This window comes from Micropterus salmoides, unplaced genomic scaffold, assembly GCF_014851395.1.
Source record: "Micropterus salmoides isolate LMB-PRFRI ecotype aquatic unplaced genomic scaffold, ASM1485139v1 Ms_hic_scaffold_17, whole genome shotgun sequence".
Taxonomy (NCBI): domain Eukaryota; kingdom Metazoa; phylum Chordata; class Actinopteri; order Centrarchiformes; family Centrarchidae; genus Micropterus; species Micropterus salmoides.
In genome coordinates, this window is record NW_024040817.1 from 24,384,847 (window position 1) to 24,401,936 (window position 17,090).

Consider the following 17,090-nt stretch of genomic DNA (forward strand, 5'->3'; position numbering starts at 1 on the left):
AGAAAAAACTTTTTCTGCATCTGCACAAATGACCGATGAGTCAGAACTGGCCATCGCTCTGTGACAGGCTGCATTCCAATCGCTATACATCAGCCTAGTGCTCTGCACCATGCTTGAAGGTTTGGTATAGTTGGTATAGTTTATGGAAAACTTTTGGGCCTTGGAGCTTAAATATCAGTGTCATCAATCATGTAGAGGTTTGCGAAGAACACTTACCGATTCAGTACCCAGAAACTACAGTAGCACAGAGAAATATTTTCTTCCCCCTATAATCCACCGCTGGGTGACTGAAATGTACACAATTTCTCTGCAAGCAGTTAAAGTAAACAAAAGCAAAGCAACTAAAACTGATTGTGTCTTTGTACAGTATACCAAGCCTCTGAAAGTGCCTCTGTCTCTGTATGCAAAGTGTGCTTTGAAAAACTAAAACTATCTTGTCAGTGTATGACACAACACTAGCGACTGATCTGTCAGCCGTCCTTGAGTATTCCTTGAGAGGAGGAATTTTGTGCAAGAATGCCATGGATGTTTGAACACAGAAAGACATGCAGTATGCCATGGAAGGGACAAACAGCCATGGTTGTCTTTGACTGTTTAGTCACAAAGCTCATGCTCTTTAGGTTATTTGACTATAAAATATTTAATAGTTCTACAGATTATGAAGACAAATATGGAAATATGTAATGTTATTATTGTTTCAGTTGTCAAAGGATACACACAAGTAAAAATCTGGTTTCATTTTACATTAACTGTTACAGTTAGTTCACATTTAAATGATGGTCTGTAAATGAATGTATGTATTTTTAATTATTGTCTATAACGTAATTATTGTAAAGTATTACACAATTTATTGGTACTAACCTATCAGTAGCAGTAGTAGTAGCAGATATCGTCGATTCCCTTTGTGTCTCCACAACAAAATGTAAAGACGTTCAGCATTCCTCATCTGAAAGTAATGTACTATGTTTACCACAAGGCGGTGATAAAACACCATGTCAAAAACAGAGGTAAACCTGTCAGACCCTCAGTCAGTCTGTGGTTACAGCAAAGCGAGGCTCATCAGCCAATGACGTTTAACCAGGAAGCATACAGACAGTGTTACGGAAATTGCGTTGGTCCGCTGCTGCTGCACCAACGTGCTGCTAACGGTGAAGGTGAGTGAAGACTACTCAATAAACTAACATGATTATCAAAATATAAGGGAGATAAACACCACACTGACTTTTCTTTTCCAGCAAACGTCGCGGGTGCGGGTTCACATTTAGAGTTACACTTCTCTGACGGTAACGTTAAGGTTACGTACATTTACCAAGTTACCACAAGCTAGCCTGTTACGAGCAGTGTCGTTGAGTTACATTACGTAGTAACGCTAATAGTTAACCCACATAATTCAGTATAATCATCCTGAAGAAACGATTATTATTTAATATTTTCAGATGCTGTCTGAAGTTTGTTCGAGTCCTGTTCCTCGCCAAACGCAATAACAACTGTGACCATGTAATTGTCCTTGCTTATGTAACTTACTTTAAACCATACTAGCGTCGGTTATGAATACACGCCCTTTTTGAATCGAGGAGAGCGGCATTTCATGTCGGCAAAAAACAACACGAACAAGTTATCATAAAAGTATACGTTAACTTGTAGTTAAATGTTTAAGGACAATGGTAAAGTTACGTTTCCCTAGAAGTGCCGCTGCGTCAAGAGCGCTAGTTACATTAACGTTGATACAAGTTAGCAAGGCTTGGGTTGCATAGACATTGCTAGTTACTTCAGGATCTTGTGACATGTCTTTTTTTGTTTGTTTGTTTTTTTAACTTTTGGACACTCTTGCCCTGGGCCTGCTCGTTGATTGCGCCGTTAAGTTTGTAAGCAATATTTGTTGTTGTTAGCTAAATGTGAGGAGAGGGCCACACAGGCCCTTATGTCTGGTGTCTACGTGTCTTTTATTTTGATAACCTCATTTAAGATCAATAAATCAGAACTAGTGACATACGGTAATATTTATAATACCCTCTTTTTTGGGTGAATAGTTATCACTTTTCCCTTAAACTAAACACTCTGACTATCCTTTAAGGTAAGCTAAAGTTGCCACTTTACTTTTCCCTTTATGAAGCACCAAGGAGCCAAAGCGGTGTGCAGTCATGTGGCCTCTAGTTTGGACAGCGGTGCGGACCTATGCCCCTTATGTCACCTTCCCCGTGGCCTTTGTGGTGGGAGCAGTGGGCTACCACCTGGAGTGGTTTGTCAGGGGGACCCCTAAACCTCGAGAGGAGAAGGGCATCCTGGAACTGAGGGAGGAGAGGAAGCTGCAGGAACAAGTGGGTATGGACAGCACCCAGGTGCTTAGCCTGAAGGAGAAATTGGAGTTCACACCTAGAGCAGCTCTGAACAGGAACCGACCTGAAAAGAGCTAACCCGTGTGGGCGTGAGAGACTCGTGTTTGCCCTTTCTCAGCAGGTGGACATAGCATTGGGAGCAAACGGGGTGGCGTACCAGAGGGCAGAAACACCCATCCATCCCGATCACCTAAGCCATACATTCTTACCCACCCACCCAAAAGCATCATCTTGCCTGTGTAAATATCAGACACTAGCTAGAAGGTAATTAAAAACGGACACCTGGCTTTTATTGAGTCAAATATAGCTTGTATATGATTTGTTGACCTTCCACTTGATGTTGCACGATCAATAATAAATAAAGCAAGACTGCTTTGAACTGATGACAGGGTTTAATCACAACTTGTTCATTTTCTGATTTATTTAAGTCTAGCTGTGGAGCTATGACACATTTTATTGCGTCTTTGCTGTTATATCACACATGTCATTTCTTGACAAATGATTATGATGTTAAAAGCCTGTCATATGTTTCGCCTTTTAATCCTTTCTGTATGTTGAGGAAAGACTTGTGATGATTGTGAACATAAATGTGGTGGAAGAAATGCAGGTCTTTGTTGTAGTTTCTTCTTATCCCATGTAACCTTTTGATGGTATGTGACAAAATAAGCCAGCAGTGCGGGAGGTCTCTCAGCAAGTTTAAGCTGCTTAGTCCTATTGTCTGGAATATCTTCACAATACTTTCATTTTAGAAAGTCTGGATGGTTTGCGCACTAAAAGTTATGTGTGTTACTGAAACATGATAAATAAAGGACATTTGTGTTTGTATGCTGGAAGTATATGCTCTTTGTGTATTGACATTTCTGTCAATGTTGGAATTTTCTTAGAGGGTTTTTAACATCACCAGTTCATTCTATTGATTTCTTCTAACCAAGTAATAAAACAAAAGTTTCTCAGCATCTCAGCAGCATTGTTTCACATTCAGTTCTGAACAAATATCTGATCCCAGTTGATTATGAAACAATGGTGCTGCCAAGGACAGAAAAAAACATCAAAGTCAAAGGAAGGAAGTAATGACTCTCCTCATTCAGTTTCAAGAAGGAAATTATTGTCGAGGGAACACAGTAGACGAACCAATGATAAACGGGGCAAACGGCAACTCATTCACCCATTGGAATTTTAATACTTAAATTTATGAATTGTACTTGCATCATATGTGCAGTGTATTTAAGTGCATTTGTTTCCAGTTGGAATAAGTTTATAAACTGAAGGTAAATTATGTAACTAAAAATTGTTCACTAAACGCTGCTGAAATCCTTCACTGGCTAACTGCATTCATAACTAACTGCATAACAACAACAACACCAGAATGTTAGACAAAATGACAGTGTCCGCAAATCTCTTGCCCTAGTGTAAACGCCAGTAGGCTACCCAGCACGCTAACCTCATGTATGCAGCACTAAGCCAATCATGCAAGTGTTGCCTTTATTTCAAAATAATGGTGCACTGTTCTATCTAAGATTTACCAATCAATCCTATAACTGTGTTCAAAGAGCCCATTTAGCTGGATGGTAATTCACAGGATCGTTTTAGCCTAATAACAGCATGTTAGCCTGGATTAGCTAAGCCACGTTTGAAGAGCAGGACAAATCTGCAGTTGTGTCTTAACTCGGATAAAGCGGTCACTGGATAAGCATGATGGCGTGCAAGCTAGCATTGCTGTGGTCACTGATGCGTTTGGACACGATCACAGTTGGTCTCGCTATTCATTTTGAAATGCATATATTACTGTTAGGCGTACAACAACAAAGATCACTATGTGAAAACATTCCTTTTTATACAGGCATCAGCAGAGCAACATGAGGCTAAAATTGACTTCATCCTTTTAAAGGCAGCTTTCTTCTCCACTTGTGTGACATATATTTATACACTAGTCCAACTAAAACAATGATTCACTCTAGAAGCCTGGAGATACTGTTAAGTCATGATTAAAAATAAGCTTATTTGGGAAAATATAGTGCTGAAAGAATAGGCTACGTAGAAAGACTGTTTAACATGAGCGGTGTTGCCTGTGCCGACATGAACTTTACTCAGCTTGTATAGGCAGAAAGTGTCCCCATATTCAATCAAGAAAGTCTTTAATATCTTTATTATTATTTAAACAAGAGCAGTGATGTAGTCTGGACACAAAGACGTCAATAAAAATCCAGTAGTAGGTATCATAAATGCTACATAATGAGAACACTGAAGCTTTTTAAATCACATGAACTTAGAGAGAACTCGAATAATTATTTTGTTGTCACTTTTACTCCAGTCCTGCAGCAATTTCCTGTGTTAAATAGTGAAGCAGAAAGATTCATTTCTCCCGTGCCCCAGGAGCTCTCTTAATGGATGATAACCTTTCCAGTATGCCAGGATAAGTTCTGCTACGTTACCCTGCCAGCTAGTGAAATGGGGAAATATTATGAGACCCAGATTTACATTGGCACCAGAGTGGTGAATGTTGCGCTATCAGCAGTCATCAGCCTGTACTCCCGCTCTTAAGTTTGCTATCAGTGGAAGGGCCCGCTCCACTCCGGTGACTCTGGTTGTGCATGCTCAGAGTGGCAATTGCTTCAAGCTGGTGGAAGTTTCCATCTGAAACCAGTGAGGATGGAGATGTGGGGCTGAGAGAGAGTTAACAAGAAGCGTGGTGTGTGAAAGGTGTGTGAAAGGTGTGTGCATCCTCCTGGGAACAATCAGCTGACAGGTCGGCCGTCTAACAATGGCACAGCTCCTCAGAACTGGACAGTACTGTGGGAACCGAGCACTGCGGCTCCTGGGAAAGGAGGGGGATGTTTGGAGGTGCTCCATTGTTCTTGCTGGATGATGGGGATAATGGGCGCGGGTGATGCTGGCTGTTTTTTGTTTTTTTAAGGAGGTCCAATCCAACATCCTGAGTGGACAGGCCGGAGACTGTGTTCCCTCTGCTGCAGGAACAATTGAGCTGTCTGCCTGCTGGAAGGGCACCACATCCCCTTTTAAACAACCACACACACAAATTCACAGAATCCAGGCATACATGTATTGCTGTATATCAAACCTACACACAGAGAAGAAGCCTAAGCATAAACATAGAAAAGTTTTCTCACATGTAGGGGATGTCAAAGTGAACAATTGCAGGGATATTCTGACATGTAAAGAATGAAACCTCTCTGACAGCCAGGATACATTAAAGGGTCGGAATAACTAATACTGACTGACTCAGATGTTACTCAAAAATCACATATCAACTGTACTTTGGATTGTGAGCTTTACTGAGCTATAACTGCTGTATAAGAAATATTTCCATCCCATTCCTATTTTCTTGCGAACTGAAAGGTGCCGCATATGCAGAGAAAATACTCTCTACACAATTTTGTCTTTGAAAAACTATTTGGGCTGAATCCATCAGACTGTAGTTTTCCTCGTAGATTAACATGGTTGCATTCCCTGTTTATTGAAAGCTGAAAGAATTGTTTGTGAGTCTTTTTTGGCCACTGGGGGGATTGACATATTATCACTGTAAGAGTTCTTGTGGTGAACAAACAGTGGCCTATTTACACTTCCAGCACACACTGAGCAACATTAGCATTCACTTAGAGTCGTATTTCTGGCCACCTGGCAAATGTAAGCCCAGAATTCGCTCTCATTTTAGCTAATGTGGTCTTCATCGACTCCTGACGGAAGTACCTGGCTATTTTTAATTGCTACTAGGCCTGGGCGGATGAAGCCTTCTTTTTGTTTGTGCTGGAAAAGAGCTTCAGACTTAGCAAACACAGTGATACCTAGTGGCTCATAAAACTTAAAGGAGCCCTTCAAGACTGGGGCCAAAGCACCACCACACATCGCTGCTATCAGCACTTTTAGTCTCATATGTGTGCAATAAAAGTCCAAGAAGCCTGTGTTATACAGTCCCCTCCAGAAGTATTGGAACAGTAAGGCAAATTCCTTTGTTTTTGTTGTTGAAGACATTTGGGTTTGTGTTGGTTTGTGTTAAACAACTCAGGACATACCACCCTTTGTTTGAACCCACCCATTTTTCAAGTGAGCAAAACTATTGGAACATGTGACTGACAGATGTGTCTTGTTGCCCGGGTGTTTCTTGCCTTTTAGGTTGATAGTCCAAACATTAAATAGCTCTGCATGGCATGACTAGTCTAAGTTTTCATCCTTGGTTCAAACTTATAAAGACTGCATTTCCTGTTAAAGAGGATAAACCAACATGAGAGCTGTCTATGGGAGAAAAGCAAGCCATTGTCAAGCTGAGAAAAGAAGGAAAATCGACCAGAGCCATTGGACAAACATTGGGCATAGCAAGCACAACAATTTGGAATGTCCTGAAAAAGTAAGAAACTACTGGTGTACTGAGCAACAAACGTCGAACAGGTTGGCCAAAGAAAACAACAGTAGTTGATGAAATATGATAAGAGCTGTGAAGAAAATCCCCAAAACATCAGTAAGTGACATCAGCAACGACATCCACAGTCCAGGGTGAAGGTATCACAATCCACTGTTGGAAGAAGACTCAGAGAGCAGAAATATAGAGGCCACACCACAAGATGCAAACCACTCATCAGCAGGAAGAATCGGAAGGCCAGATTGAAATTTGCAGAGAGGTACAGAGATGAGCCGCAAAGGTTCTGGAACACAATCTTATGGGCTGATGAGACCAAGATTAATCTCTAGCAAAGTGATGGAAAGGCCAAAGTGTGGAGAAAGAAAGGAACTGTTTATGATCAGACGCATACAAGCTCATCTGTGAAGCGTGGTGGAGGTGATGTCATGGCTTGGGCGTGCATGGCTGCTTCTGGAACAGGCTCATTAATATTTATTGATGTTGGTAGCAGCAGAATGAATTTTGTCTGCCAATTTACGGAGAAATGCATTGAAACTAATCGTGAGGAAGTTTATCATGCAGCAGGACAATGACCCAAAGCACACTGCTAACAAAACAAAGGACTTCATCAGCGGAAAAAGTGGAAGGTTTTAGACTGGCCAAGTCAATCAGCTGAACTTAAACCAATAGAGCTGCATTTCACTTCCTTAACAGGAGACTGAAGGGAGAAACACCCCGAAACAAACACGTACTGAAAGAAGCTGTGGTAAAAGCCTGGAATAGCATCACAAATGAAGAATGCAGCAGTTTGGTGATGCTGATGGGTCGCAGGATTGAGGTAGTTATTGCAAGCAAGGGTCAAGCAACCAAATATTAAATGTTATTTCAAAATGTATTTATTGTTATTAAAATTTATTTTCTCTTATGTGTGATGCCACTAATGTACTGATCACAGTTTATGTCACACTAAATGAGGTGCTTTCAGTCACATGATATTCATTCGACACAAGCTCCGGCACAATGTGCTGAAGCAGTGCGCTTCACCGGAATTAAACAAGATTCAGAGTTTCTTTATCATCTGCCTATCTCTACTTGCTACATGTTCCACTACGTTCACCAGGTAGTTGCTAACTTTGACAGAGCAGTAAGCCAAAACAGTAAAGTTGTGAAATCAAAACGATGAGCTGAAAGACGTTGAAACGCTCCATAGAGCTGAGGGCGATCCCTTTCACAGTACATGTAATCATTAGACTCATTGTTAATGTAAACATGTTGATTAGTGCAGTTTTTAAAAGAAATACCCAGACGTTATCGCAAAAAGACCCTGCTCTCCACTCACTCCTATCACAATTGTGGTACACCATATCCTAAAACCTACCTGGTAGCCTAAGAGAGACCACCAAATAAAACACAAGCACACACTCTCTGTGAGCTATAAGTGGTACCAGCACTCTTAATTGACTCAAGCCCCACAGCCGGCACCCTGCCCATTTCCCTCATCCTTCACTGGCCTTTGATGGAGCGGTCATGACATCAGGTCAACAAAACACAGGGGAGCCAGGACAAAACAATGCCCACTGCAGCCCCATTGTCAGGGTGAACAATCCCAAACGACCAATCCTTGGGGAGAAACAATACTGGAACAGGAAACAGATACAGACCCACTTCCTGTCCAGAGTTTAAATTTAGGAACTGCTCAAAGCATTTCTGTGTTGTTTTGTTGAGTAGCACAAATGCCTAAATTAAGGACGGGCCGCTTGAACGGGACATTGTTATGGATACAGAGAAAGTCGTGTGTCTGTGTTGTGTGTATGTACATTGAGTGAAACAAACAGTTGGCACACACAACACTGGATGCTTTTTACGCATACACACACCTATAACATCAGCACTAAATCCTGAAAAGTGGTGTTTGCCACGCACATTATTTCCATTTACATCCGAATGAAGGGATATTGCACAACTTTAATAACCTCATTCACCCTGTCAGCTGCTATTTTAAGCCCTGCCTGTCCCTGAGTTTTGTGACATGAGGTCATGTTGGTCATTCCTAACTTCTTGAATGTGTGTGTGAGTGGTTTCTCTGCCAGTTCACGGTGCTTCCTAGAGATACGCAGGGCTTTAGGAAGTACAGCTGGTAGGAAGTATGACACGACAGAGCAACCTGGGCAGGCCTGGTACATACATGGACCCTTTAAAGACCCTCCAGAGCCTGGTACAGGGCCTGGCTGTAAGACCTTCTCTAAAGGAGAGTTGCCTCTGGGCATGACAGTTGGCCTTTCATAAGACCTGCGGGAGCCCGGAGGCTACTTGATGGCTCTTTGAACTACCTTACAGTCCAAAAGCTTGTGTATAGTGGCGTGCTTGTGTGTGTGTGTGTGTGTGTGTGTGTGTGTACGCTAGTTCACCAAACAAAAAAATTGCTTTTCTCTGTGTGTGATCAGCAACATGTGGCTACACCAAACAGAATGAGGAAATGCATCAGCAGTGACTTCAACAATGTCAGGAAACACAGTCAGAATAGCAGTTGATCCGAGAGGTTGCATGTTTAACCGTTAAGGATGACCCGTCACACAGACTGGGCTCCTTCAGTGAATGACTCCCACCCATTTTGTTTGCACAGCTTTACATAAGCAAATATGTCTACTGTCAAGCATTTATTGGAATATCATCCAAAAGCAGTGTGTGTCTGATTTGATTGCCCTGAATTTAGGAAATAGTCTAGACATGACTGTTAGGTAATCAAACCAATGAATGGGAGAAAATCTTACTAATGTCCTGTTGTCCTGACAGAGGAGCATGTAGTTAAAACATCACTTTCATCTGCACTGGTAGGGGGCTAAAATTTCTCTGAGGGGCAGATATTGACTGTAGAGGGAAAAAATGGCTGTTGGAGCAGAAAATAACCTGCACTGTTGTTTTCATTCTAGAGGTTTGTATGGGCTTTACTGAACAGGAGATGAGAGTTTACTCTGTGGAAAGAATAGAGCAGGGCGTTGGGCCTCTCCGGGTCGATCGCTTCTAAGGAAGACAGATGCCAAAGGGAGCTCCGCTGTTCCGCTGCTGGCTTTGGTTGGCAGCAGAGGGCTGATATGTGTCGCCTTGTGCAATCTGCTCCATGACCCCCTGGCTTTTTGTGAAAAATACACATACGAACAATCACATGGACACTTGCACGCAAGTGCACACACATGCACCCACCCACTTGCACAGAGATAACAAGACTGCATGGGGATGCCAGCCAAATTCTTGTGACACTGAACTGGGCAGCTTCAGCAGGCTCTATTTGGATTGTTCTCCCAACAATATCTGCCAATTTATCCTTGATATAGGGAGAGACAGCCCCCACAATGAAAACACATTCCACTCTGAGGACTGAGGAATAGTCTTCCCTATTATTATTATTATTATTATTATTATTAAATTGACAGCAGACATGCAGCAAAGGATGAAAAAGCATCAGATTCTTTTAAATTTCTGTTTTTATCTGCTTGTTTGGCCTCACACAGTTCAAGCTCTTTGTTTTATGAGAACCTGTCTCACTTAAATTTCCCATAAACCCCCTTTCCTGCCATAGATAACTGCTTATCGTCATGGAGACAGTTCAGTAAATTGCTGGAAATGAGTGCTGTATTGCAGAGCGCTGCGGCTGCCGCCCTGAAAAGACATATGGCCACATTCATTCCAAGCCTGGGCGAGCACCTTCGTTGAAGGTACTGAGATCTGGATTTTATCAATTGCTTTCCACGAAAAACAGCGTTAACAGTCAGAACTCGCCGCGGGATATTAAAAAGAGCCAGCATAAAGTACCATTCCACCTTATATGAACTTTTACTGGCATATAATTGATAATCTCCCCTGTAGAGAGTAATAAAAGGACCAGAGCTACAGATTTGAATACAGCCATAAAATCAGTTGTTCCTCCCTTATTTTTTTGCCCTCAGGAGGTTATACTCATGATACCCTGTAAAGCTCATCCTCTTCTCCACACCTCCGTCTTTCTATTATTCCCAAAGTGCTTTCTCTTGAGTGATTCAGTGCCTCTGTATTGTGACAGTATTTGGTTAGTGGAAAGTGTATGGCTGGACAGAGAGGCAATACGCACTTCTGAGACATTTTCCCCACACAGAAATCTCATCCCTACATTCAGAAAGGAAAAGAGATAAAATCACATGTCCACAACTTGTAGGGAATGAACTGAATGTGAATAATGCAGTATCTGAATGATTATATAATAATTATATTACATAAATTGACATCATTATCATCATTAATTGATGGTACTTTTTAACTTTATTTTTCCATAAAATAATAAATATTAACACTGGCATTCATTCACAATACTTTAAACATTAAATACAGTTTTCACATAATTAGACATTTCCTTTTATTAAGTTTGCACATTTCTGTACCGCGTTCCGTCCATTAATTGTGCAATCACTAATGCATCTTTTGAGTTCTCAACCAAGGTCTCTAAATGGTTTGATTTTCCAACAACATGCTTGTGTTTGCTCCATTATTCAGCTCTCGCAATCTAGTATGCAGTGGTCCTCTCTCTCCATCTTTCCTCATAGATAAAATACTATGGTTGCTGGCCATGATAATTCGTTTACAATCCCAGAATTCCCCTGGTTTGGCTCTTCTGTTTACCTACCCATGCCTTCCCCCGATCCAAATCCCCAACTCCAGTGACCAAAACTCACTGGGTAAAAGGTTGAAAAGTTCATTTGTGTGCGTGCATGCATGCGTGCATGCATCAACACAGTCATTATCCTCTTGGGATCTGAGCAGGATCCAGAGACCAGTACATTCCACAGTGTGAACACAGCCATGGGGAGAGGAGGGGACTTCACAGAACTCCAGGGGTTGCAGTGCAAATCTCAGGGGAATATGCTTAATTGTGGTTCTATGTACTCTCCCATACACACAATATCCGCAGCCCCTCCTTAGTCTTTCATTTTCATTTTTTTACCCACCGTCACATTCAGCACTAAAGACTATGGAGTCTCATTTTATTTGCCTTGGGGAGTGTTCTCAAAATGCTTCATTTTGAATAGGTCCATTTATCTGGTAAATCTCTGATTGAACGTCCGCCCGCCTCTAAGGCATCGAGTTCACAGTGCAATAGTTGTTCTTCTTCATTTGAGCTCTCACCGTGCATTCCTGATAGTCATGCGCAGGATAGTATTTATTAAAAACTGGAAGGCTCAGAAACCAAACCAAACTTCCAGAGTCATATACAACATATTGTCCAATCTGATTGGGCATCTCATACGTAATGCTTCTGCTTTGACTTTCCCTTATGGGCACCCTTAGTGTTTTTCTCAGTGTGGTGTGCTTGTTTATTATAATGGACTCTAGGGGAATGTGTTGTCCTCATGGCCCCCAAGCAGTTCACATAACTTGGAAGCAGGTCACTCTCAGCTTCCCCAGGTCCCCAGTTTACCTCTATCGCCAGATCCCCGTAGCTCTCACAGGGGTTGGGGTAGCATGTAGCCTCCCCCTGGATGGGGAGGTTAACATGACTCTCTGCTTTGAAAGACACCTCCGTTTGGAGCTCTGGAGTCTCCTGCTGGGCTGTTATCGGCTGTTCTGACCGAGGTAGGTAGTTTTAGCTCTGGGCACAGTAGCGTTTCTCCAGTCGATGGGTGATGGCAAGCTGGAGTAGGTGGAGGAGCTCGCAGAGGTTGAGGACCAGGGAGATGACAGCAATCACCTGAGTGTAGATGGTGAAGATGGTCTTCTCCGTGGGTCGAGAGACAAAGCAGTCCACTGTGTGAGGACAAGGGGACCCCGTGCACTCAAACTTTGCTGCAATGATGAAACCATTATAAAGGACCCACAGCCCTACGATGAAGCCAGCCTCTAGAAAGACTTTCGTCAGGATGCTGAATGCATATGCACACAGCAACCTTCCTTTCAGCTTAGGGGTCTCAGGGGGAGGCTTGTCAGCTCTTCTACGTTTCCCACCAACCTCTTGTTTCTCCTTCTCTTCTGCATTGTCTTTAGTCACATTGTTACTGTGCCTTTCTGTTACAGTTTCTCCTCTCTTACTTCCACCACCGCCCTCTTCTGCCTGCTTCTTCTCTTTATCCTCCTCCTTTTTCTTGTCCTTCCTAGCCCTTATAGCCACATATCCAAAGTAGAAGATGGTCGGCGTGGAGACGAAGATGACTTGGAGGACAAAGTAGCGAAAGTGGGAGATGGGGAAAGCTTTGTCGTAGCACACGGCAGTGCAGCCGGGTTGTTGTGTGTTGCACACAAAGTCAGCTTGTTCATCATCCCAGGCAGATTCGGCGGCAGTTCCAAGTACCAGCATGCGAAAGAGGAAGAGTACGGTGAGCCAGACGCGGCCAATGCCTGTCGAATACTCTTGGCCCTCCTCCAGCAGGTGCTCCAGGAAGGACCAGTCAGCTCTGGACATCCTCTGCTTCTAAGAGGGACAGTTGGTAGATGAAGGATGGATGGACAGATGGGGGAGAATGAAAGAATGTTTGAAAAAGAACGATATCAGAGTTAACTAGCCTTTTTGTAAAACAATATTTTTTAGAATATAACTAATTTAATGATACTAAATGAAGACCAGAATAGTTTGAGGAGGACGATGCAATTTTCATCGAATCACTCTGCCTTTAAAAGTGGTTTTGTGACAGAAACCACCATTGGTAGAATTGGTAGAATAGTGAAATTTGCAGCATGGATAACTTTCACTCAGGAGCAAAAATCAGCCTTTAAAAAAATTTATCGTGATAATTATCAATATCGAATGATATGACATTTTTTACTGTGATAACATTTTTGGCCATATCGCCCACCCCTAATCCCCGCACAAAAATAAAACATTACCTGCTTTTGCAAACTAACATTTGATTCTTGTAGTTGTTATGCAGGTCATATAGTTAATCCACCTTTTCATTTACTGCTACATGGCTGAACACATTGGCTTGCACCATTTAACCCCTAATTGGGTGGGTTGTCATAAATGCGCAGCAAATGAAAAGTGTTTCATGATTTCTATAAGCAAAAAATGAGCAAAGTTTCTCCAACCTTTTCAATATAATAGTGTCTTTTTACTGGGGAACATGTGTATCTGGCTACAGCCCGTAATTAGTTCTTCCATGAGCTCACAGCGTTTTTAGGGTGGGCTCCAACTCCTCATCATCACCATGGGAAAAACAAGGCCTCCATACCCTAAAACGGACTAAAACAAAAACACATGGTGCTAAAGTTAACATTTAATACGGATGGAAATAATGTAAGCTTTCACTGTTCACAGTAAAACTGGAACCAGTGAGTCCAAGAGTGGCCACTCAAACTTTTACATTAAAAAGCCTTATCCCATGTGTTCATTTTTCTTTTTGGATTTATGAATCAATTATTTATGAATCAATTAAAGCTGAGTCAAATCACAGAGTGACTGATTTCACTTAAGTATTGAGGGGGGGTTGATGAAAGTAGTTAATGATAAATGACACAGTCGGTGTCAGGAAACACACACACACACACACACACACACACACACACACACACACACATCTGAATAAACATCCTGTTTGGGGGAGTTGAGGCACTGCTGTGACACTTGTCTATTTGTTTAGACTGCTTATGTTTTTCTGTTATTTCTTCCCCCCCTGAGAAAAAAATAAATGTCTTAATAGTGAAAATACAAGCTTTTCTGACAGGATGAGACAAGACAATGGACTGTTAGGGAAGTTGGACTGCTGAACAGGCACAAAAATGATAACTGGACTGATCCACTTCTGGGGGTATTGTCTTGAGCATTACCGTTATCTATGGGCAACCAAACATACCACATAGTGCCAACAGAAACACCTTAGGAAACAGAAAATAGCATAAAATAAGACTATATCAGTATAAACTACAATAAAACCCTATAATCAAGAACTCAGTAGTGCCACAGCCACAAAAAGTCACAACTTTTTTACAGGACTACTGGTCACGTTCACATTTTAAGTTCCATAGCCCTGTTACTGTGATACTGTAAGTTATTATATATACATATATAATTGTATTAAATATTTTTTGTAAACATCTACAACAAGACGGGATAAATAAATCAATAATCATAAAACTCAAAGCCTTAAGGACCAAAGATTCAGCTACACTGAAAGACTAATAGAATACAATAGAAATTCATCTGGACTTCTGAATACAGAAGGTAATAAAATAATAATAAGTAGGCCTACAGTAGGCCTATACCAAAAGTCAATAAAAAAGTCAATGTAAACACAATATTCTGATCCGTTGGAGGATTAAAAACAATACCAAATTCACTTATTGACAACTATTGAAAGCTACAGAGACAGAAGTGTTTTTATCACATGAACTGTGGATTTTCCAAATTGGAGAGCACTCTTACCTTTCTCTCTCGTGAAGCAGGATTTGTCTCCTTTTTGGCTCGCCGGCCTCAGACCTATGTGTAGACTACTTTTAATGTCCCCCTCCGCTCCTGACAGTAGCGGGCTGCTGCTCGAGCTGCTGTGTGTTTGCCTTCCTTAAGAAGCATCGATGTAATCGGAAAAAATGGGGAGAACTTTCCCATGCCTTCCCCATTGGCCCTCCTCCGGGAACTTCGTCCAGGAAATGGGATGGATGAACTTAAAGTAGTTCATGTTCATTGCGCTCGGATGTTCGGGTTTAACTTTAATTAAAGACCACCAGGTTGTAATAATTACACAGAAATATCGCCTGCTTCGGTTATTTAAAGGTTAGAGGTGAAGGAGGCATGACGGGACGTTACACTGGAACGAGAAAGTTGGTCTTAATGGCAAGTTTTAAAAGGAATAAATAATAAAAGACTTTCACTCACTGTCCGTGCAACATTAGAATAAATAAACGCATTTCAGCAGTCAATTCTAGGCAACCTTGAACACGGTTAGAAGACTTCCAGTATCAGATGATTCTAAACTCGGACTATCAGGCAGACTCGTGCAATTTCCCATTATGCCACGCAATGGCGCCAGTCACCTTATTTCCAAGAAGCACAGAGACAAACCGATCAATGAGCTGAAGCCTCGTAATCGCCAGAAATGTGTACTGTAATTTGTAGAGTAGATTTGTTGACCTCCTTAAGGTTTATACCACCTGCATGGTTTGATCAAACTCACAGCTTGCTGCTGAAGTAACTTCACCTTTAATAGCTGCATCAAGTGTCACTGCTGTCTTACATTACATAGACCTACTGCAAATTGTGGAGGACTTAATTATTTCGTATCTAGTTGTGTTCTTTCCAGTCAGCATTGTGTTTTTTTCTGCGTAAATATTAAGATGAGGCAGTCATGGGAAGTGCATTTACTCAAGTAGGTTCTGCATTTAAGTACACTTTTAAGCTCACTTATTTGAATATTTCCATTTACTTTACACTACTACCCCCTTAAACTTAAGTAAATATTGTACTTTTTACACCACTGAATTTATTGGACAGTTGTAGTTAATAGTTTCTTTTCAGATTAATATTACAAATAATATGCTCATTAAAAGATGACGCAATGCTGTAAATGAAACGACTCCAAGTTAAAGTTCATGTTAAAGCATTGTGATCCAGTGATAACACTGAGAGGGGCTGTTATGCAGAACCAGTGCTTTTAGTTTGGATACTGTTACATGTATTTTGAATGTAAAGGAGTGGTTTTAGAGTTTTGCTTTTTAGTTTTGGTTTTAGTTTATTGCTTTAGTTATTGTACGTCTTCCCCCCACTGCATGAAGTTAAGAAGTTGCTTAGTAATATTAACTCCTATAAGGTTTACAATGTTATAATTTGATTGAGTTCAAGTAAAATGTACAGTCCTACTGTCTGTTTTTGTGTGCTAGACTCACGCGATTGAAAGTGTATTTGATGCGTTGCTGACACCACAAATAGGATTTAGTATGTTATGCCCATTCAAATAATGAAATAACCTACTTACTGGTGTTTTATCTTTTTATCTAGATTCTAGTTCACTTATCAGAAGGTCCTCTGTCTGCTGGTGCAGACTATGCAACAAGACCTCATGCTTTGTGCTTATTGGAAAGTCTGCTGCCTGTCTAGTTTCTTTAGTCAAGGCCCAGACAGCCGGCTGGTTGTGCACAGGCTTTGTTTGCAGATGTGTGGCCATAGATAACCCAAACAAGCCCAAGACGTTATAATTCAGATACTCTCTGTTTACTCCATTTGGAGATAATGCAAAACCTTGAGGCATATCTCTGGAATACACTGGATAGAAAAATGCATCTTCTCAAAACAAGCCTATCTCCTTCTGAAGATGCAAACAAAAACGTGTGCTGTGAGCATTAAACCCAGTGGCTTTCTCATGTCACCAAGAAACTGAAACAACAAGCATTTTATTGGTATGCACTCGCTGCATGATGGCACAAATTGATGCTAGTCATAACACTGCTCA

At 41.4% G+C, this 17,090-nt stretch overlaps 2 protein-coding genes across 2 annotated transcripts; one reads left to right on the top strand and one right to left on the bottom strand.

Moving 5' to 3' along the window:
- Positions 1–1,011: 1,011 nt before the first annotated feature.
- On the top strand, positions 1,012–3,165 carry smim12 (small integral membrane protein 12). Its single transcript, XM_038725394.1, has 2 exons — positions 1,012–1,154; positions 2,114–3,165. The coding sequence occupies exon 2, from the start codon at positions 2,142–2,144 to the stop codon at positions 2,412–2,414; it is 273 nt and encodes a 90-aa protein (XP_038581322.1). The 5' UTR covers positions 1,012–1,154; positions 2,114–2,141; the 3' UTR covers positions 2,415–3,165.
- A 7,799-nt stretch (positions 3,166–10,964) lies between these two features.
- On the bottom strand, positions 10,965–15,375 carry gja4 (gap junction protein alpha 4). The gene is given in 3 exon segments (XM_038725469.1): positions 10,965–13,123; positions 13,738–13,891; positions 15,071–15,375. A coding segment is annotated over 1 exon segment (1,155 nt). The 5' UTR covers positions 13,115–13,123; positions 13,738–13,891; positions 15,071–15,375; the 3' UTR covers positions 10,965–11,959.
- Between the last annotated feature and the right edge of the window lie 1,715 nt (positions 15,376–17,090).

Bases quoted from the DNA above. Each gene is read 5' to 3' on its own strand.
- smim12 (XM_038725394.1), top strand. From the start codon at position 2,142: ATGTGGCCTCTAGTTTGGACAGCGGTGCGGACCTATGCCCCTTATGTC.